This window comes from Aythya ferina (genome assembly GCF_964211825.1).
Source record: "Aythya ferina genome assembly, chromosome: 10".
Classification (NCBI taxonomy): domain Eukaryota; kingdom Metazoa; phylum Chordata; class Aves; order Anseriformes; family Anatidae; genus Aythya; species Aythya ferina.
Window position 1 is genome coordinate 7,166,372 of NC_140306.1, and position 21,971 is coordinate 7,188,342.

The following is a 21,971-nucleotide window of genomic DNA, read 5'->3' on the forward strand; positions in this document are numbered from 1 at the left end:
CGTGGCGGTGGGGCCGGCCCTCAGGCCGCTCTCCCCTCGCCACAGCGAGCTGACAGGCCGGGCCCGGCCGCCATGGGAGGCCTCGGCCCCCGGCGTGCCGCCCCGCGGCCCTGGGGAGGGGGATTTGGGGTTTGGAAGCCCCCCAATGAGGGTTTGGGTGGGTGCAGGGCTCCCTCGCAGGTCAACGCTCGGCCGAAGGCAAAGCAAAACAAAACGCGGAGCTGCTGAGGAAAAAAAAAAAAAAAAGAAAAAAAAAAAAAAAAAGAGGAAGAAACGGCTCACGCGGCTTTCGTTCTTGTTTTAAATTACCATAACCCGAGCTGAAATTTCTGGCCTTTCCTCACTCACCGAAGTCACGTTTAAAGCTGAGCAACCCTTTCTCCGCTGAAATAGAAAGGCTGCTGAAGGGAAAAGCCCTCAGCTATCGGTATCAGCGCACTGCTTGTACGCAAAGAACAGGCCAACAGAAGCAGGGAGCACCACTTGAGGAGGGGCGGTTGGTTTGCATTTATTTTTGCTTTTTATTTTTTTTAAAGGAACACGCAGAAGCCCGGAGACTGCACCTCTGATTAACAAGCTGAGAAACACATATTGCACCCTCAAACACTTTGATCAAATAGCAGCTTTCCCATGCCTCTGCAGCGAGGCTCTGAGATAGCCATCAGTTCCCCTTTCGCTCTGAATTTCAAGAGAAGCTGACAGCTCCCATCGCCCATCCACTAGTAAAGGGCAGCGCAGGGACACACAGACAGCTCCTTGGGCCGTGCTGTTTTAAAAACATCTCCTTCCATTGTCAAAATTAGCACCAGTCACGCGTGCTTTTGGAGGATTTGTTTTTATTGTACGCTATTCTAAGTGATGCCTATAATTAAAGCCGGGTAAGTCCCTAACAGCTTTTAGTGGTTCACAAAATTCTTGACTTGAAACTACCATGTGGGAAACCAGCACTGATGTGTTTGTTTTCTTACCAACTGGAATTTATCCTTCCTTAGCCTTTGATTTGGTCTATTCTCATTCTGGGACCAAGAGGGTAACTTTTACTTGGTTGCTTGTTCCACAAATAAACCGACCAGGACCAGGCCTTTTAATTCCAGTACTGCACAGTGTAGTAAGCTGTCTTCCTTCTGAGTTAGAGCGAGGACAAAGAGTCTGATCGCTAAGAAACCCCAGCAGCTGGGTGTCAGAGCAGGGCCGGGATGGAAGCAAGAGGCACAACGGAACATTCACACCGAGAGAAAACTGTGATGGCCCATCAGACGGCACACAAGTGCTGAAAAAATGCACTGGGGTTTTAGGCTTTGCTATGTCACAGCATATATGCTGGCTATTTCCATCTTTGCATGTGTTTTTATTGTTTTCCAAGGACCAAAGGTTTCTGAGCGACTTTATACAGTAAACATTCGTAGGATTTCACCTTGAAGCGGACTGATGCGTGTGGCACAGCTAAATGACAAGTTGGAATGTGTATTCTGACAAATGCAGCAGGAATTTTACTTCTTGAAGTAAAAGCAGCCTGTTATAAAAGGCAAGGGAATGCTAAAATCATTTTCCTGGTCTAAATATTACAAAGGTTTTAAGTTCTGTTTTCTAGCAACTCCACTTAAAGTCATTTAAAAAAAAACACAACACAAACGAAGCAACATCATTTGATTCAAAATAACACTGAAATCAACAGTGAATATCCAAGTTCAGAGGCTTAAAATTAGCCCTGAAAGCTGTGAGGATGCTTCATGCACATCCAGCCACCTGCCTAAACACACAGATGGCTGTGGAGAGGCACACACTGCTGCCTGCTAGCTCGCAGCGCCGGCCTCCTGCAGGAAGGGCACCCAGCTCGGGGTGGCTTGCTGGACATCAGGAACCGAATTTCCAGGTCTTTGCTGCTGCAAAATCACCCAGGAGAAGGACAACTGGAAACGTGTTAACCACACCTTTCTACGTTCACTCACTGAACACAAACGTGAAGTATTTATACCATGTGTGATGCCATCACTGAGCACACGCATCCAGCATGGAGGAGTACTGCAGAACCTTAAGAAATAGCCCCCTCCCGAATCATGCTACAACCTGAAATGTTCTGTGTATCTTGCATTGCCATGAAAATACTTCTTCAGTTTGGCTGAAGGATTTTAACTTTAATTTACATTGCATTTTCACATCTGGTCTTGTGAAGTGAGGCAAATGCCACTCTGCCATTTCTCCTTCCATTGTCCACATTTTAGCATTCTGTTCTGTATTTTAAAATAAATGCATTTTATCAAGAACTGAGAGCTGGATTTGACATGCTCCCCAGCATCTCCACTACCAACACAGGTCCCACAGATCCTGGCATGCAAATGTCTTATTAAACTGGTGGGAAAAAAAAAAAAAAAAAAAAAAAAAAATGCAAAACACAACGTGCAACCTGACGCTGTGTGCACACATGGGGCAGGAGGTGTTGCAACGGGAGGGCAAGTGATGGCAAAATACACATAGGACAAAGGCAGTGACGACTAGGCTTCATTATCGGCACTGCACACGAACTAACTCATTTATCCTTTCTAAAAATTCAGCAATCTCAGGCACCAATTTCACAATCACTTTGAGCTGGCTGGCGCAAGCTCGTCCTGCCACAGCAAAAAGTGTGCCTGCCCTCTCCCCCAATCCTGACCGCTCGGTTCGAGCCTTCCTACCATCTGCTCTCCTCCTAACAAAGAGCAAAACGATCAGTTCAGAGACCTGACAGCCCCACAAACCGCATGCCTTATTGTGCCAAAGCTAGCAATTAACTGAGTGAGGACTAGCACGTATTAAAAAGCGACTTGATCGCATGGAAAGGGCTACAGGCAAGAGCAACTTTTAAACAGCTGGCAACAACAAAGAACCGGGTCGGGAGTTGCGGTAACGATTATTTTGACTAGATCCTAAAAGTTTTGAGGGATACGTAAAAATTTGGACTTCCAAGGAATTTCATCTGATTGATATCAAGACGGCACGAACTGGACTTGCTTACACTGCAGCCTGCTTAGATTTACATTTAGGACATTCTAAAATGATTTTGTTGTAAATATTTTGTTTCACAGAGATTGTTTGGTTACTGGTTACTATTATTATTCTTCCTGGAAGGAAGAGAATGACAGGCCTTGAGCCAGCACCAAACTTCTTGAAGTTGGTCAATTGAGAACTCCTGTGTGGTTACTCGGAAAACCCACGGTGCTGCTCAGGGGGGAGGCACCGAACAAACCCTGCCATACGCTGTGACACCCTGAAAGCAACCTCAGCATACAGAGCAGCAGGATTATATAAAACATACTGCTACTGACTTGTCTCTGAAGTCTTGCGTGTCTTTTTTTCCCCCGAAGCTGGAAAGAAGCACCCTGAAGGAGCATCATGAATTACATTCCAGCCCTCCGGAACCGTGGGGCAAGGGGTTTGGAAATCAGCGTGTTTTCATCTGGCACAGCTGCTGCTTTGGAGCACGTCTTATGTGCTGCAGAAAACACACGTACATCTGGCAAGATTTCCAGTTCTGGTGTTTTCTTTTCCAAACCAGAGTGCTTAGAGGTTTCTTGGGTTTTAGAAAAGCAGAACGAGTCCAAAACAAAATGGATTACATTTTATGTAATGAGCACAAATTGAGTACAGAGAACAACTTGACAGGCTTCTCAGTACGCAATCAAGTGACAGCATTTTATGCCTTAGCATCAACGCCACTTACACAGGGTGCTTGCCTCTATTAGAAATACAAAAAATAAATGCTACCCATATTGTATGTGTGTACACAGAGCAAAGACTGAAAATACCTTCTGTATAGACTTGTGCCTTTGTCACAGATTAGGAACAGAGAAAGACATTTGGTACATTAGATTTCAATTGTACAAGCACAGCTATTGTTCAGTTCTGCCACTTGGACAACTGGGACAGGGCAGAGGAAATAGTGAGCAGCCCAGGAGCTGGTCAGGGCTTTCAGTTCATCTTAAGTAGCTGTCAAGTATCCAGCTGCCCCAGCTACCTCCTCCTGATGACAAAAAAAAGTGATGCATACGGTACTAAACGTCAGTACCCATCTTTGTTCTGAATATTGATCAATCCCATGGAAAGCTGTCTGGATAGAGAAAGGAACTGGTCACTACCAAAACTGTGACGCCATCTGTCACTCTCATTCTGTGACAACTGAGATGTAACCATCACACCTTGCAATACTACCCGCATGTATGGGTTTATAACATTTCTGTGGCTATCAAAGCAGTCATCAGTATTTCCAGAAGCTGGCTTTCCTTTAACCTTACAGAGCAGGAGAGGGCCAACACGGCACAATTCCAGGCATATATATGGTTACGAGTGGCTCGTCACAGACTGTAAATCAAAACCAAACTGAAGAAAACAAGTCCCACGCCAATAACAAGAAGGGCCAGAGTGGTACTGTAAGGTTTCTCATTATGATCTAGACATACGGAAGAAATGAAAACAATTACTTCACTAAGCTCACCCTAATACAGCTGACAGTTATAAGAACACCAAAATGCTTAGCCTAACTCGAACAAAGCCTTAGCCATGTGGTAACAAAGGAGGCACAGCCAGCTTTCCTCTTAGCAAGGAGACAAGTCATGAACTCCACGTGAGTATCTACAGACGCTTACAAATAGCTTTTAAAACCATCCAGATACACCAAGCCAAACTTCTGATCAGCTCAAATGCAGCTCTACAAATAAAAGCACCAACACTGGAAAGCTTCAGACCCCAAGGTGCAAAGGCTTAAGGAAAGGGGTACATCATCCACCTAACCCGCAGGATTAGCTGCAATACAGCACAGAAGCGAGGGCTTCTGCTGGCTGCCAGATACGACAAACAGCTGCTTTGGAACCTGCAGGGTCACCGCAGAGGAGACAGCACAATGCAACTCCTGCCCGGAGGAGGAAGAAACTCCTACGGGGTAAAAACATTAGAGGATCATCTGACTAAAAGGGAAGGCTTCCTTGGGGAAGCTACTATATATAGAATTTTGAGTGAAAGATTTTCTGACAATCTTCCCAAACGGGGAAGAAAAACCCAGTTATGTAGAAAGTGCTTTAACTCTCCTGGAGCCTTGTCCAATTGCATCCTTTAGAAACCAGCAGGAAGAGCGAGAGTTTCATACCGACAGTGACAACTCATTACTGGTGGAACAGAGAACAGGAAAGAGGACTAGAGGCTCTTGATGCTGCTGCTTCTTTCTCTGGCACAACCTAGGGAAACTGGTTAGAATGCAGTTGTAATCTCTGCGGCCAGCAGCTCCCTCAGCCATCGCAGAATGTTTACGTGGGAGCAGAATAGGCGAGTTTATTGGGAGCTTATGTATTAGGCACTGATGGCTTCTCCTCCTGCATCATTTGGCTGTCGTTCAAAGGATTAAGCTGTTGCTCTGCTGCACAAGCAAAGGAACATCTATGTAAGTTATAGGGTAAACATCTCAATTTTCTACACGAGCAGTACCTCGGGATGTTGTTCCACGAACAGCAGATAACAGGGTTTGCTGTAGGTATTTTGGCTGTTACTGCTTGAAACAGATAACACCATCCAGTCAACAACAGTATCACACGCTTATGTACAATTTCATGGCATATTTATCTTCCTCATAGATTTTACTCATCAATACATTCATTTTCACCGTATACAAAGTGCTACACACTCCCGCTTCTGGTAACATCTTAAGAAATCTAGTTTCTAGGCTTTGTGTATCAAATGTTAGATTTTAAATGTATCCACTTGGAGAACTGGCGGCCATTCCTCCTCCTATTCTACTGCAAAAGCAGCGTGAAAGCTACACACATGCTACGCACCTCTAAGAATTATTATTTAGATTATAGAAAAAAAGATTTTAAAAATACACTTAAGAAATCCAGAAAAGAAAAATGAGGGTGTGGGAAGAAAACAAACATAAGACAACATACACACACACGTGCACTTATTCATTTCCCTCCTTGATGGTCAGTACCTCATAGACCTGGGAGCGGTGTCCCAAGTAAAAACTTTTTTTTTTTTATTTTTTTCTCCACCAAACCACACCAAATCTGAGAGTGCCATTACACAAATCACACTAGTACACATTGCTGCCAAAACATTAAGAGAAAAAATACTGAAAAAGCTTCTGTTTCCTCTTGTTAAACGTCTCCTGTTTTCTTCTCCCTTCTTCCACTTTTTCCCTCAATACAGAGTAATGAACTCAGCAATCTACCTACTTCGTGCTCCCATCTATGAGGTCATTTTCCCCTACTTTCCTTACTTAGCTTCCTCTTTATTGTCTCCATCTATTTCTTTTTAACTATGTTTTACTTCGGCTCTTTGTTTTACATTTCCCTTTTTAGCAATTCCCCTGTGTTCTCTCCTTCCCCCCCCTCGGACACACGCCCCCAGACTGCACACCACTTCATTGTGGCTGCAGGGAGAGCTCTGCCAAGCTGCAATCCTCCTGCCCGTGCTGCCTGGCCACTGCCACCACGGCCCCTTTGCGCCCTCAGGCAGGTGCTGCACAGCTCCCAGCCCTCCTCCAGCATCACGGCTGGTTGCTGGGAGCAGTGGTGGCTTGGCAAAAAATTAACCTGACCGATGGGTCCTGCTGAGATTACCTATCTGCCACCCGTAGCTGTGCTCGCAGAGAAAAAGAGGCTAAGTGCAAATCCCCTCTCTTCCGAACGTGGCAGTTGTTTGAGAGGTGGGTGGTGGGATGAGAGGTACAATCTGTGCAATGTGAAACTAGGTGCTGTCATGAAAAAAAAAAAAAAAAAAAGAAAAACTATATTATTTATGACAGTTCAATACTCCACACTGTTTTACAAGCTTCCCAGAACACTCCTCCCTGGAATTAGGAAGAGCTGCGGTGTTCATCTGAGGTTTGCAATTCTTGGAATCATCTCCTCACTGCATGAGAACACAAGCTTCTCCCTCAAAATAAACGGGGAAGTCCTAATAAATAAGTAAGTGCTTTGCATGCGGTTGGCTTTTGAAATTAAACTACTACTAGCCCCACTCCCCCCCCAGCACCCAGTTTGCATCTCGATGGCTATAACACATTCCCAGCTCTCCTCCATGACAGCAGAAATCCTGCTTTTAAAAACCGATCCAGGCTCCTTTCAGCTCCCTAGCTCCTAAACAGGTTGCAGCTTCATTCTTCTGTGCTCAGCTCAGGGCTCCGTGCCAAGCCCTGCGTGCCCATGGCCTGCCCTCGCAATGCATGCCACCTCCTCTGGCCGAGCTCCAGCTTGAAGGAGTGGCTTAGGCGCTAGAAAGAGCCCTTTTAGCTGGGCAGGAAACCTTCCAAGGATGTGGAGCATGTAAACCGATGCAGAATTGCCTTCTCTGCATCTGCAGAAAGTCTGAACTAGTTCTGAGGGCTGTGTTCTGCTCCACGGGCCAAATGAATTTTGAATGATGCAACTTAGCATTGAATTTTAGGTGTGTTATTTCTCATTTTGGATCACTTTTAACCATAAGCCTAATGCGACTATTCCAGCTGGCTTCTTCCAAGGTGAAACTGAAGTCAAATACACTCAACAGCTGCTTTATGAGAACTACTTGTTTTCTTCAGATCTTACTAAATCTGTCAATCAATACACTAACTTGGTCCCTCTCGCTGAGCAAATACTTTTGTACAGCAGCAGCGAACACGGCCGTGCTTCCTCTTTTCCCACAAAGATAACTATCTTTATTCTCTTTCTTTCCGCTTGTTCTCCCCGTGCTGATGTCTACCTTGAAAAGGGAGTAGTCTGCCTCAGTCCCTGCATCCTTGGCAAGGTAATTGTTATAAAGGAGCAGGGTTCCCATGTAACACTTGTATAATTATCTATGTTAGCCTCGTTTAACGTACTTCAGCCTTTCAGTGAGAACAGAATAGCAAAGATATTCTCTGTCCAGTCAGTAACAAAACACAAGGATTTCTGCATGTAGGCCTTCTGCTGTAGCAGAGCAGCATGAAATTTGGTTCATGCTAACCGAAGGTAAGAAAAGCCAAAAGCACACCAGAGCATTTTAAAGTTCACAGTATTTCAGCACATGTGGTGCTGTACACAGAATGAGTTACATCCTAAGTGGTAAACTGAACAAATTTCTTTAAATCTGAAGCTGAACACCATAATTTTCGCGTTTATTGATACTTATTATTGCTTTACATCTTCAGCTCTACAAATCTAGGTGCCAACAAAAAAAAAAGGAAGTTTTAAGAGAAAAGTGCCATCAACTTCTTAAACTCCCTCTGTTTTCATGTAATCAAACAAGACCACAGCCATTATGCCTGCACAAATAGCTTGCTGCACACGAACTGCCTGCAATGGTACAATTAACCACAGGGCATAACTTCTTTACTCCTGAAAACCTGTGTGGCAGAAGTGCTAGTGACTTGAAATCCCAACTCACACATTCAGCATTCAGCAAAGGTTTTGGGGTACACATTGCAAACCCCAAACATATTTACAATCTCTTTCCAGGTGGTAACACTTTCTTATTTAATGATGCATTCATTTTAAATTAGTAAATAATCAATTGAAACAGTTTTCTGGGATGAATCCTGTACTGACCTCTGAGCCCATTCCTCTCTGGGAATACGCCAAGACAACTCTTGCAAAAGTTAGAGAATTTCACCTATCTCTGCCAAGAAATTAAACTAGTTGCTGCTGGACCCAGAGACTCAGATTCAACTGCTGGAATTTAGACTGTGTGAACTGCTGCAAGAGGGCTCCGTGTTTGAACAGAAGCTGATGAAGCTGCCAATGATAATTTGTTAAATCATATACATTAACTCAGGCTATAATACGCCAAATGCCACCTGTGCGTGTTTGGCAATATGCTTGGCAGATTGCTCCAGCACATCTGTGAAACAACCAGATAATATCAAACTTTTATTTTGGCTACTAGACTACTGTAGAAGATTACCGATACCCATGAAGATTCCTATAATTTATATCAAGCATTTTCATACTGCTTTAAAAGTCATTAGTGAACACTGGACACTTACTTACTGAAACAAATTACTTGCTGCCAAAAGCATGCAAACCATAATGAAGGCTTATCTTTCCAAAACACAGATGAGCTCCTGCAATCTCCTACAATAAAAAAGAAAAAACAATACAAACCCCACCAAACAACACCCCCCCACACCCCGATCCTCAGGTCCAATGGCTTTGGAACAGGATTCAGTACATTCCTTTCTTTTCATATCTACATCAAACGCTGCCTTGTACAGACACTTTATCTTTGATTGTAGTACTTGCTAGATAGTCTCTCTATACTTCTCTAAACATGCAGCATCTGCAGAACTTCAAAAAAAATTAAATTATTAAATACTCATGTCAGATTTCCAGAACAATTAGCTGCTGCCAAATTTGAGATAACAAAAAAAGGGTAGGACAAATTTATATTCAATTCACACTGTGTCAAAAGAAACCAAGTGCATTATGCTGCAGAGCCTTTAATACTTAAATTAGTTGTGATATAACATCTGAAAAACAACAGACAATTATCAGGGATAGTAAACGGATCACTTATCCCAATTAATATCACAACAACTATCACCCTCTGAATGCAAGCACTTAACACTCCCCTCACCACCACCCCCAAAAACAAAACAAAATAAAAAAAAACACCACTACTTATGACAAGCCATATCAGTAAGCCTGCTAACTAAGGGTGGGTGTGAGAACTGGTCGAGGGAGGAAGGAATACGGTTATACAACCAGAGGTACACACAGATGAAAGATTTGTGTGAGACTTTACAGTGATTTTCTGGATCCAAGCATGTGAACGTCTGTCCCTGCTGCCAGGATCTGCCCTGTTCCTCTCTCCAGGCTGAGAATAAAAACTGGGTGCTGATCTTCTCTATTCCAGTCCCACCACCTCCTAGACAGCTCAGGTGTGCAAATCCATGTCGTTACTCCTTCAGGTTGAAATGTGCCCTGAGCAGAAACTCCAATGCTTAGGAGTTTCCCCTTGGCTCACAGAGCAGCAGAAAGCAATGCTCAGGTAGGTGCTCACCTTTGTTACTGCATGCCAAACCTATGAAAGTTAATCAAAACATTGGGCATAGCTCTTTAATGACTCAACAACCTGACACACTGTAATGGTCTCTTTCCAGTGCTCGCTGAATTAATGGTTTCCACAATCACCGCATGACTCACAAGCGCTATCAGCTTATGTTTCACAGGTATCCTTCCTTATGTTTTCCTACAGATTGCTGGGAAGTTATAACCCCACTTCATGTTTACAGAAGCCAAAGCACAAGTGAACCAAGAAACTCTGCAGAAGAAGGAAGAAATAAAAGGAAAAATCAGAGGGAAGGAAACCTGTATCTCTAAACTGATGCTCCATCCACACCAGCGAGCTATCTCCTCGCTCCTCTGAGCCACAAACCAGCACGGATGGTGAAGAGAAGCAGCTGTTTCCAGACGAGAAGCTGATAACCACAGGGAGACACGATAAACCCGTGGAACGGCTGAAATACCAGTGAAAGGTCATACGGCCCCAAAAACATGTCGCTTCAGGGTTTGCATGAGCTACCTGAACTAGCTGTAGCAATGGCTTCCACAAAGAGCAACGTTTTGCTGTAATACAGCAACCATCTACATAAAGAGAATGGCTTTTAATGGGAAAAAGAGAGAAGAAACAAAAGGAACACATTTGGTCCTACCACAGACATATCCTGCTAGCTGCCAAGGAGGTATTCCAGACAAGTATGAGGGTGAGCAATTTGACAGACAGCAAAGTCATGTTTACTGTAAGAATTAACATAGGACAAGTGGAAACTGTGCATGCACTCCAGAAACACACCCAATTTAAATACAGAAGGAGAGAATATGCTGCATGGAAGGTGGAGAGGCTGGCACCCAGCCTGACAAGTGCAACTGGAGAAAAACACTGTGTTTTTTCAGAAGAGGTCAGCACGATAAGAGATCTCAGGTGCTTCGCCCATAGGACAGAAAGCCTGCACTTTATAGCTTTGTCAGTCCTCCACCTTTGATTGATCTTGACTCATCCAAGGAAGATGCTGATACCACAAAAATGCAGCCATTCAAAAAGCAGCAGCAAGAATACTGGCAGTAAAGTCCTGAAATCATCTGTTCAGTCCCGCGGATGAAGCAGCTGAGGTCTGACAGAGTGATGATTTGTTCTGAAAAGCCGGCCAGCCCCTCCTCGGCTGGCTCCCCTGCCCTGCTACCGCCCTACAGCAAGAGGGGAAAGCAATTTGAGCATGCTGGCAGGCAGCTGTTGTACACAGACCAGGAGAAATCTAGCTCTATGTACTTAAAAACAGGCTGTTTACCATGTAGGCAATTACATTTAATAATGGCCCATCCATATCGAAGGAATATCAAAAGTGGACTTCAGATAATTCTTTGGATCAGATTGCTTTTAAAAACTGCTGACAGGTTTTGACCACTACACACAGTGTTGTGCATACCAAACATGACACAATTTCACAAATCAATGACAGCATAAATCCATAGTACAGAATAAGTTGTTAAAATGGCAATTCATACTCCAAACATCTACTTCGATTGCCTCAAGCGAAATTTAATTTTAAATTAGTATCTCTTCTAGCTGCATTAAAAACCATGAAATACAAAAGCGTGTTTTATGCAAATATATGTGACTTGTATCAGTAAAGTATTTTACTGAACAGGTAAAATATTCTGATAAATACATTTACATTTAAACTATTTCTGACTGCACATTCTCTAGAAAAAAAGCGAACTATCAAATGTCCTGCAATGCACTTTCAGCCTACCTAAGCAGTTTATCACAAATATGCTTTGGAAGAAATTAATTAGCTCATTAGGCTTAGTTAATAGTTTGTTTACCATTCCTTTGACATAAGTGACATTTTAACAGAGAATATTCTAATTCAGAAAACCCATGTGACAGATTTTAAAGAACACCAAGTACAAGCAACACATACCACTGCAAACTGTAGAATATTTTAAGAGATTACCATTTCTCTGGTAACAATTTAAAATAACTTCTGAAGACTGAGAACATTACAGAAAGGTACAGCTTCAGTGATGCACTGTAATTTTTGAGAACACGCTAAAAGAAATCGTTCCTTTTTAAATCTCTGAAATAAAGCCACAGACGAAGACCTCACTCAGGGAAAACAGACTCTGGTGAATCCAATTTTTTTTTTCCCCCTCTTGGTATCATGATATTGTACTATTTCTTTTAGGAGAACTGTTATGTTTTGAGCACTTGAGTAATTTCCTAACTCCTGAGTAATTCGGTATACTGAGCAAAAGACTCCACTGCTGAGGTAATCAATCACCTCTCCTATTACCAGCTTTCACATTCGGTCTGGTAAAACGAGGGCCAAGCGTGTTTCGAGAATGTGAAGACTGATAAAAAAGGAGACAAGATTGATAGCTCTATACAAAATCAAAGTCAGCCCTCTTACCTTTTTAAGGCTATTAGTTTGGCAAACTAAGGTCTTTTAATAATTTACACCCCACCCAAGCCTGTTTTTCTCATCAGATTGGCTCCTCCCATTTCCTCTGCAAGCTGCAGCACTTGTTTAGCGTCTTCATTGTTCAGAATGGGCTTAAGAAATACTAAGAATAACCTTGTCATTTCCATCCCTTCCTTCTACACTTCTAAGTATCAATCTGCCATTAATAGGTTTACATTTGAGAAACCTTACTACTTAGAGATCGTGCTCCTACAATGTGATACAGAATAGGAACATCACATTAGTACTTCTTCTTTAATCTTTTAGAAATGTTTTCTACACCTTCACTTTGTAATTTCCTCTTCACTCTGTTCCTTTCAAATTGCAAGTATTGCTTACAGAAGGGTTTGAATTAGAATAAAGTAAGCCTCTTGTAACGTGTTTACCACTGATACAAGCAGCATTACAGCATCCAGCCATGGCCAAGGAGCGATGCTGTGCCTGTTCAGTTCTTGAACTCTTTCTTCAATCTGCCCACAAGGTTGTCATGCCTGAAACTGCAATACTGGCTCCTAGAGCATGGATACCCCCTTACAAAGATGGGTGGTTGGAGATCAACTCATTTCAGAAAGTCAGCCCAAAGAGTCTGCAGATGCCAGCAGCTCTCCATCAGTACCAACCTGCGCCAGCCCTGTACTCCTGACCTTGAGACGGAAGACTCAATATGCCAGCACTCAGAACTGGGTACCGTCCAGTCCTCCCCCATACATTTATTTTTAACTGTCAGAATCAATTTAATATGATATTTTAGAAGGACTTATTGGACATCCCAAACTGATACTCAGTGACAGGTGAGGAATCACACTGGCAAGGACTGGACTTACTCTCAGCTGATACAAAGGCTTAGAGCACCCAGAGTTAGAAAAGCATGCTGCCTTCTGTTCTCCTGGCTCCCTGCAGCCCTGGAGACAAGTTTTTATTATTATTATTTTTTTTTTTTTTTTTTATATTTTATTTTATTACTACTGCCATCGATAGATGACAAGCAAACCAGTAAGAATTGTATCACAACACCTATCGGATTCTTCTCCGAGTCACTCTGTGCAACATGACTGCAGAAATCCAGCAGCAAGGCTAGGGACATAATCCACATGGCATCGTAACACAAAAACCAAGGAGAGGTGGAAAGGAATAAGCAGCGCACCCTCTGCACAGCACAGGAAGACTCTTTCCCAGTCTCTAGGAAGCAGCAGGAGCAAGTACATCTCTTGCCAAAGGGCTGGAGTATTTAAGATGCAAGAAAAGTTATGCCTTGCTCTGAGCTCTGGGAGAGGCTTCCCACCCATATCCAGCATCCTCTATTCTTTTAAGCAGCAAGACAAGCTTGGAAAAAAGGGAACTCACACAAACAGACACACACAGAGGGAGGAGGGAGTAGTTCAGAAGAATATTTGTCTATCTTTTGTTTCCTAACCAAGTGCCAATACGTCTCCTCGATTTCTCCAGAAACAAAAAGCTGAACACCAAGAACCTCCTATTCAAATATTGACACGAAAATGTGTGATATTAATTTCTACTAGGCTTGAGAGGTGTATGGAAAAGAAGAACTGCCTACCTCCCCCGGTTACATTCTGTAGGAAGTGAGAGAACACTTGAACTTGCATAGTACTTCACGTTTTGTCAGTCCTCTGTAAACATTGGCTAGCACCAACCAACATGAGAGCTTCCTAGCACAGTTTATATACAAAACCATCTGACCATTAAAACAAATACAGATTGATACTTCTGAAAATAAATAAATAAGCTTACTGCTCCTTTGGAAACGTATTATGTTATAGGGCAGAATTTGTAAGCTTAGCTTTTAGCTAAGTTCACACTGCAACAGAACCTCGTGTAAAAATAATCAGTGTAAATTGACATGGAGAAATGACACACTCAGACACAAGCACACTACACAAACCATCTGTGAAATACACTATATATGCCATTTCAAAATTGAACTGCAGGCTTGCAGTGTTTCAAGACATTAAAAAATTAAAAAGGAACACGATCTTCATGTAACTGCATTACAATGTATATAAAATGATTAAACACAGGTTATGTTCTTTGACATTATTTATAATGTAATGATCCATGTACCATCAATTTAAAAAAAAAAAAAATTGCCAGGCTTAATCCTGATTTAACCTCACCCTTAATTATTAAAAATAGTTAAGCACTTACCATAATGTGATTGAAATGCCTGTGGTTTTACGACCTGATTACAGTGGTTACACATCACCAAATAGAAATCATCATGAGCCGGGCAAAGACCAAATATTGGCATATCTAAAAACAAAAAGACAAAATGGCATATCTCTCAGCTGCTTACAATTATTGAAGAACAGTTTAATTACAGAGCCATGACACTAGTGTTGAATCATAATTTTAATACATTTGTTTAAAATTTGAAAATGAGAAAAAAGCATATAATGCAATGGATAATTTTGTGCTGGAGTATTACAAAAGCAAAAATCTTCCTACAAAGATAAATGTAAAATAAGCGATTATTTGTAGAAAACATTTATTAGAAATCTGATTTAGGACTTATTATTTTATACCAGATGTAAGAACGGAATAAAAGACTGACTTCAAATGACAGACACAACATAAGAGAGGATGCTTTATGTGTGCTGAAACGGGTTTGGATTTTATTCCAATTTCATTAAATGAGTTCTAAAATGAAGTTTATTTTCTATTTATTTATTTTTTAACCATTTTAGATGAACAGTCATTGACCAGGCAGTATTACATGCCTAATGGTTTTATTTGTTTAACAGTGCATTATAGTCCAGCCATCTGCTGCCAGAGATCTGTGTAACAGCTATATGAGAGAGAAATAGAGAGATAACAGTATGTCAGAGCATGTGTGGATTTTGGAGATAACACACATACTTGCAGACTTTTACTAATAAAAAGAAGTTTCTGCAATGTTGTTTTTAAGAATACAGTTTGTTTAGAGTACAGTTTAACATTTAAAACTGCATTCATAGATTACCGAGGCATTATGTACAACATTTACTATAAAACTTAAAGGTCTATTGCATTAATACAACTAAATATTATTCACTAGAAGACCAAAAAAAGGAAACTGCACACATAATAGTGTATAAATTCATTATTGCCAAAGAGCATGGCTAAGATCTACAGCACTATTTAATTAAGACCAATATAATAAAACTTATTTTCTTCTAAGAATACTCAGCAATCAATTTATAAGTTAACAGTAAATTCGAAATTAAGAAAGTTAAATTTATGCACCTGTGTGCTAGAGCTGACCCCAGAGTTTCATTTTAAAGTTATTGTCTATGTGCATTTTTAGCAACATGCTACATTTGATAAGAAAAATATCTTTGTTCATGAATGGAAGAGCAATTGTTAAATAACTGGAGTAGGACACATTTTAAGAATGAATGTGACACAACCCAAGGTAAACAACAGCAGCACAATGCTGTCATCCCTGCAGAGCCCCCCTGACTCCACTTTGTTTCTCGCAGACAAAAGAATGCATCCACACTGAACAGCTTCCAGAACTAAGGGCTCCCTTTGTGATAAGCATTTTCCTCAAAAAAAAGAAAAAGAAAAAGAAAAAGTAATTACTTCTCTTTAAAAAAAATAAAGAGGTCTCCCAGGTTTTCCAAGAACCTTATTAGCGCTCTATTACAATTAAATACCATACCTGTAGTAACAGCTGCAACCAGATTTTGCATTTGGGCCCAAATACAATGACCATGGACATCTTAAGTGGCTGTGACAGATGACAGCTATGCTTATCTAAATCACAGGCACTTCTCAAGCAATTGTGGTTACATTAAAAAAAAGTTATAAACTGATTTGCACTTCATTGAGTACTGAGTCTTCCATTGTTTTTTCATTTGTATGATATTTTTGCAGAGAGAAATGGTTCAAGACCTCAGGCACACCTATCTTACTGCTAACTAGGCAAAACCCTGTAAGCAGCCCCCAGGAGAAAATGAGATAGAAACAGCAAAGTTTTTCAATGTCTACTTTCTGTGATTTAACATTAAGCTGGTTAAGGAAAATATGTGTGTATAAACCTAACTGCCTTTGGTTAATACTGCATTCAGGAGTTCTTTGGGTACGCCTGCATGAAAGTTTCCACAAATACTCCACGGTCACTTCCATCTGACTCCTAATACGCCATGATGAATGGGACAATAACAGTGTACACTGCTTGCTATTTACATTGGTAATAGCACACAGACAGGCTACTACTGTATAATATCTAACGAACTGTAAATCCACGCCCTGTAACCTGCTCCCATAACCAAGCCTTTTCAGACAACACTGAACTCGGCCTCTACACCAGCTCGTACAGAACGCAAGGCTGGGGGAATAAAACCTCTAACCCGAGAGAAGGATTTCCTACTGCTGTGCATCTTCCAAGACAAAGCCCTCCTTGGCATTAGTCACGCTCTCTCTACTCAAGCACCTTCTTATGAATATTTGCTGGAAATACAGAGCTTTCATTTTACACTACAAGTGAAGCAAACTAGCAGACATCAGTGTAAACAAAAGTGTTTTCCCATTTCAGTTTCGGGATCCCAAGAAATCTGAAGCATTTAGAAGCACCCCCCTACACCGAGAAGCACTTCTTTAGCATTTTAAAATCAAAGCTCCACGCGATAGACACCACTGCCAGAACGCTTAAATACACAAACTCATAAGAAAGATCAAATTCTAAGAGTGAAACCAGTTGACACAGAAAAAAGGATTTGCTGCACACACAAAATCACAACTGATTCCAAAGGAAGTCAGGCAGGAGGCTGCAGCCAGACCACAGGAGCCAGTTTCAAAGACCTTCCTCCCCCTAGTGCGCCATGACTACTGATAACCGAGCATCATTTAATGCAGCCAGTGAGGGAGTACCAAAAGGCAACGCAAATCCCTTGTTTTCTCCTACCTGGCAAATAAACTATAGCTTTTTATTATCAAAGCATTTAAGATAGATGCCAGAAATCCTTTTGTTATGGACTCCTATGGGTTACTAAGTAAGGATGGCACCTGCCGATACGGAGCACTGCACGGACGCACACAGACAGTCCAAAGGGTAAGTGGGCAACAAGGAGCACGAACACCTCCCGGAGATCCAAAGATTAGTTTAACAATGGGTTTGACACTCTAAAGATTGCTATCCAGCCAAGACCAGCTAAGACGACTAGAAAAGAGCTCCGACCCGAATCCACATCGCTCAACAGAGCTTGTCTTAGTCACATAAGCTCCCGTGCTTTTAATGTGCCTCACTTCACTCTAGTCAAGCAGAGCAAGAGCAGGGTTCAGGGAAGTCTTATTTCTGTTTCTGCACTCCAATGCAGCAAACACCGACGTGGCATTGCTAGGAGAATGACAAGAAATATTCCTTGCAAATATTAGAGATATACAGCAGAGTTTAACAGAACTTGGAGATGGATGCTTTATGTTTCTGTTCCCCCCACAACCCGCCCCTCGTGCAAGTTCAGAAGTCTTGCAGCTGATATTCTCCTAGTACTTTATACCTATTTCACTTAACGACATGCAAATTCGCTATTTTAAAAGTCTAATGAAGTTTATGGTACTTCACCAGTATCATTTCAGATGCTCTGTTCCTCCGGGTTGAAAGATTACTTTTTGAAATACTTGGCTGTAAATGTAAAGCCCGTGCCTCTGATGGAAGAGCCTAGCAACCATGATTCATATGTTCCTCTTTCAGAGCTGGCCTCATTTAACTCTCTCCATCTGGGAATGTTTTTCAAGGTCAAACGAGAAACTTAAAGCGAGACCTCAGCCTTTCAATTTATTTTTCATAAACATGGTATTTATATGGTGTCAACACACAAGTAGTGTTACAGGAGCTGCTGGTCGCATTAATTCTATTAGCACTGAAAAGAAAAATGACTTCATTTACCTCCATAACATTAGACCTCTGGACACTGCAACCTCCTGAATTCGTTTAAATGTAACTCAACTACAGTGTTTTAAAAGGAGATATATTTAAACGATATATTCCTGTACTCTTTCCCAAGAATAGTACAAGCACGTGCCGTAGATACTTCCGAGGTATCTCAACTGCGTTATTTGCTGACTATGTAATAAGGGAAATGCTTTTTATATAGAAAGGGCCAAGTCAGCACATTTTCTGATAAAAAAGGAAAAACAATAATAACAGACAACCTGACATACCCTTCGTCAAGTAACAAGGAGCTCAGCATATCTACTCTGAAAGACTTTCATACACTGAGCTGTCATCTCCTCCTCTACCCCGGCACGTGGAAACACACAAGCCAGCGAGCAATGTCACTGGGTTTCAGCATTCTTCTTCAGGACTGTAACACTACAGATGCTCGTCGTCACTAAAAGTACCTGTGTGTGTACTCTCAGTTCTACTACTTAACGTCACAGACAACAGAACAAATAAAACAGACTGCAACATGCAGTTCGATAACAGGGCGACAGTTTGCGTTTACTGAGTCACTAGAATCAGGGAATTCAGTGACTAACACAGCTCCACTGCACAGTTTTTTTTGTTTAGTTGTTTTTTTTAATCCTTCAAATTTACCCAATTTCCGACAAACGTTGTCCCTTTTTCGATTGGGATCATTGTGCAATGCACCTCTCCTAGCATTTAGTGAGACAACATCCGCTCTGGGATTACCATGGACAAAACATCACAAAAAAGTGAGGTTAAAATCTCCAAACCAGCAACCTCTAAAGAAAGACAGTCAAAGAAGCCCAAATCCTGGCTGTTTTCAGGGACCAGAAGGCAGGTTTCCTATTTTGCAGAAGTCTGCTCACCACAGTTAAGAAAACAAGGAGAGTGAAAAGTGAAACACAGGAAGAGAAAGCAAAAGCTACTGAGGACAGAAACGAAAGGGCAAAGATAAACTCTCGGAGTTATAGTAAAAGAACAGAAAGCTTGATGATAAAAAAAAAAAAAAAAAAAGTGGCAGCAATACATAAAAGTACTGCATAAATGTTTTCCAGACAGACCACTGCTAATGCTCAGTTCTTCCCTATCCATTCCCAGCACAAACATCTGCTTAGGAGAATTGCTTTTAAATGTCTGTGTCTGATTTATCATAACACACATGTACTGCTCCCCGTGCAGTAATGCTTGACAAGGAACACTTCACATGCTGCTGCCCAACGCGGACAGTAACAAGTTTTGACTACAGAGACCTCCGCAGCACAGCGTAACGTGCCTGAAGCACAGCACCAACCCCATTACACTTCCAGAGTGTTTTCATCAACTCCAGTTAATATCAGATGCAACCCCATTAAAATGCACTGTGCTAGATTACTAACTTTACGCTCAAAACAGCTTTAACTCCCTGTTATCTTTACAATTCCCCAGCCACGGAATTTGTTTTTCTTTTTACTGGGGCCTGATCCAAATCCACTTTGAGTAAACGTCCCAGCTTTCACTGATCCACTAAGGCTTTCCAATAAGGTATCAGGGAATTGTTTTGGAGCTATAATGTCCACACACTGCAAATATATCCCATTATTCTGAAACGTTGCCAAATCTGAGTTGTTTGAATTACTTCATGGACCAGAACTTTAAAGTTCAAATAATGTACACAAAAGCTATCTTGAATACGTTTACGCCACACTTGTTGTGTTTTCTCCTCTTGTTAGAACAGAATTTGTCTTGAACATGCTAAGGTAAAACAATGTGCACAAACATAATTTTTAACTGGACTTAAATCTCTTTCTCTAAAGGCATGCTTTTATTAGAACTTAAGATAAGACAATCTATCACTTACGTCTGAAAGAATGTCAAAAAGGGGAGGAAAAAATAATACTAAAATAACTTTTGGCAGGGCAATTCAGACACAGGTGCAGTACCTTAAAACTAGCTGACACCTAGAAGGAAAAAAGTTGTGGTGCCACCTCCCATAATCTGCTCAGGACACTTGCCCCAGGTACCGCCTCATCCTGTTAAAGCAATAAAATATTTCTCCTGCCTTACCCTTTCCAGTTGTGGAGAACATGAATGTCAATTTCATATCTGAAAGCAAACAAGAACTCCCAAGCAACAATTTTTAAAAGCTTGTGATTTGAAGAAAGAGGCATGAGGAGGGAGAAGGAAGGCGACTAAGGCGGCATTTAGGATCACGTGAAATGGACTGCGCTGCACAAGGGCAGATTTCAAACAGGGCTGCGCTTGGTTAAAAATCAGACTAACGGCTTACACTAAGTCCAAAAAGCCACAATTCTGCCAAGAAATGTGCACGACAGGAGTCAGCACGATCTGTTGCTGATGTCAGTTGCCAATAACAGGCAATTTTCAGGTGGGAGGAGGATCTGACATGTAAACCTGGGGCACTGAGCTTTCTGCTCCAACAGCACTACAGCAGATCTGTCCCCAGGCTATGCCTCGTTCACACAAAAACAGCAACTGCATGGTAAGTTGTCTGAACTAAAGCTCCAACAATTCACATAGCCCCCTCATTTTAACTCATATGAATGTTAAAAATAAAACAACCACACATTATCTAAGTTAGCATATCAAAACGTACCTTTCACAAACACATCCAACTTTCTGCAACCACGATATTATTTTCTAACCAATATTTTTCCAAACTGTTTTCCAGAAACAGACCCAACTACTTATCATTCACGAACACACATCTGCTTTTGTAGACTTATCGATGTTAAAATGAAATTAAACTACTGGCAAAGTAGTTTTAACTGGGTACTATGCTAGATGATGATGATAATAAGAAGGAAGAGTATTCCTAAGGAGATATCATGATCAAAATAAATAAAATTGCATAATATTCAGAGTGCCTGGTGACCAATTATGCAAGATTTAAACCAAAATAAGAGATACTAGTAAAATATGCATATTTGAGGGTGTATGTGCAGAGCTCCAAGTAACGTACACATGCATATTAATAGAGCGCGTTTTATGAACCATACATGCAGGCACAACAAATATGTGCCTGCAAAGAATAAATGCATAATCAAACAAGCTAACCATAAAACTATCCCATTTACATATAGGAACACTTTAAAACAAAATCAAAATATCCTCGCCTGCACAACTTACTCTCATGTTGCCTCTGATAAAAAAAGAACTTTTAATACAAAATACAGCAAAACAAATGGACGTTCCCAGCCTCCACACTGCCAAAGTGAAAAGCCAGAAGATAGCTAAGCTGCTTCATTTAGGCTCAAAGAGAAGTGGTGCTGCCAAAGTATTTTCTGCAGGGTTACCAACTTTCAAATTCATTTCCAACTCCACTCTGTACATCCTTACGTAGCTTACTTTTTTTTTTTTTTTTTGCACACACAGTTTTCAAAGCACAGCTATTTGAGAAGACATTTGAAAGGCACAGCTCTTCCTGGGCTCTGAGCACAAGTGTGTTTGAACTTTGTTTCACCATGCAGTTGCTGACTGATACGATGAAGGAGGGAACAGCTGAAGTCTTGATTAAATGTTTTTATTGCATTTTCCTCTTTGGCAAATGTAGCAATTACATATGCTTGAATAAAAGTCCTAAGAATACCCAAACCTCAAAGTTCTGGCGCAGAGAAGTGACTTTCA

General features: G+C 41.4%; 1 protein-coding gene across 4 annotated transcripts in view; it reads right to left on the minus strand.

Moving 5' to 3' along the window:
• The window catches only part of ATXN7 (ataxin 7), an 82,201-nt gene that overhangs the window by 22,145 nt on the left and 38,085 nt on the right, over positions 1-21,971 (minus strand). For 3 of the 4 annotated variants that reach the window (XM_084530896.1, XM_084530894.1, XM_084530895.1), the window contains one exon: positions 14,606-14,710. The exons of the other annotated variant lie outside the window; for it this stretch is intronic. In XM_084530896.1, coding sequence (XP_084387022.1) covers positions 14,606-14,710 — 105 coding nt within the window. The remainder of the gene's footprint in view (positions 1-14,605; positions 14,711-21,971) is intronic. 4 annotated transcript variants of the gene reach the window in all.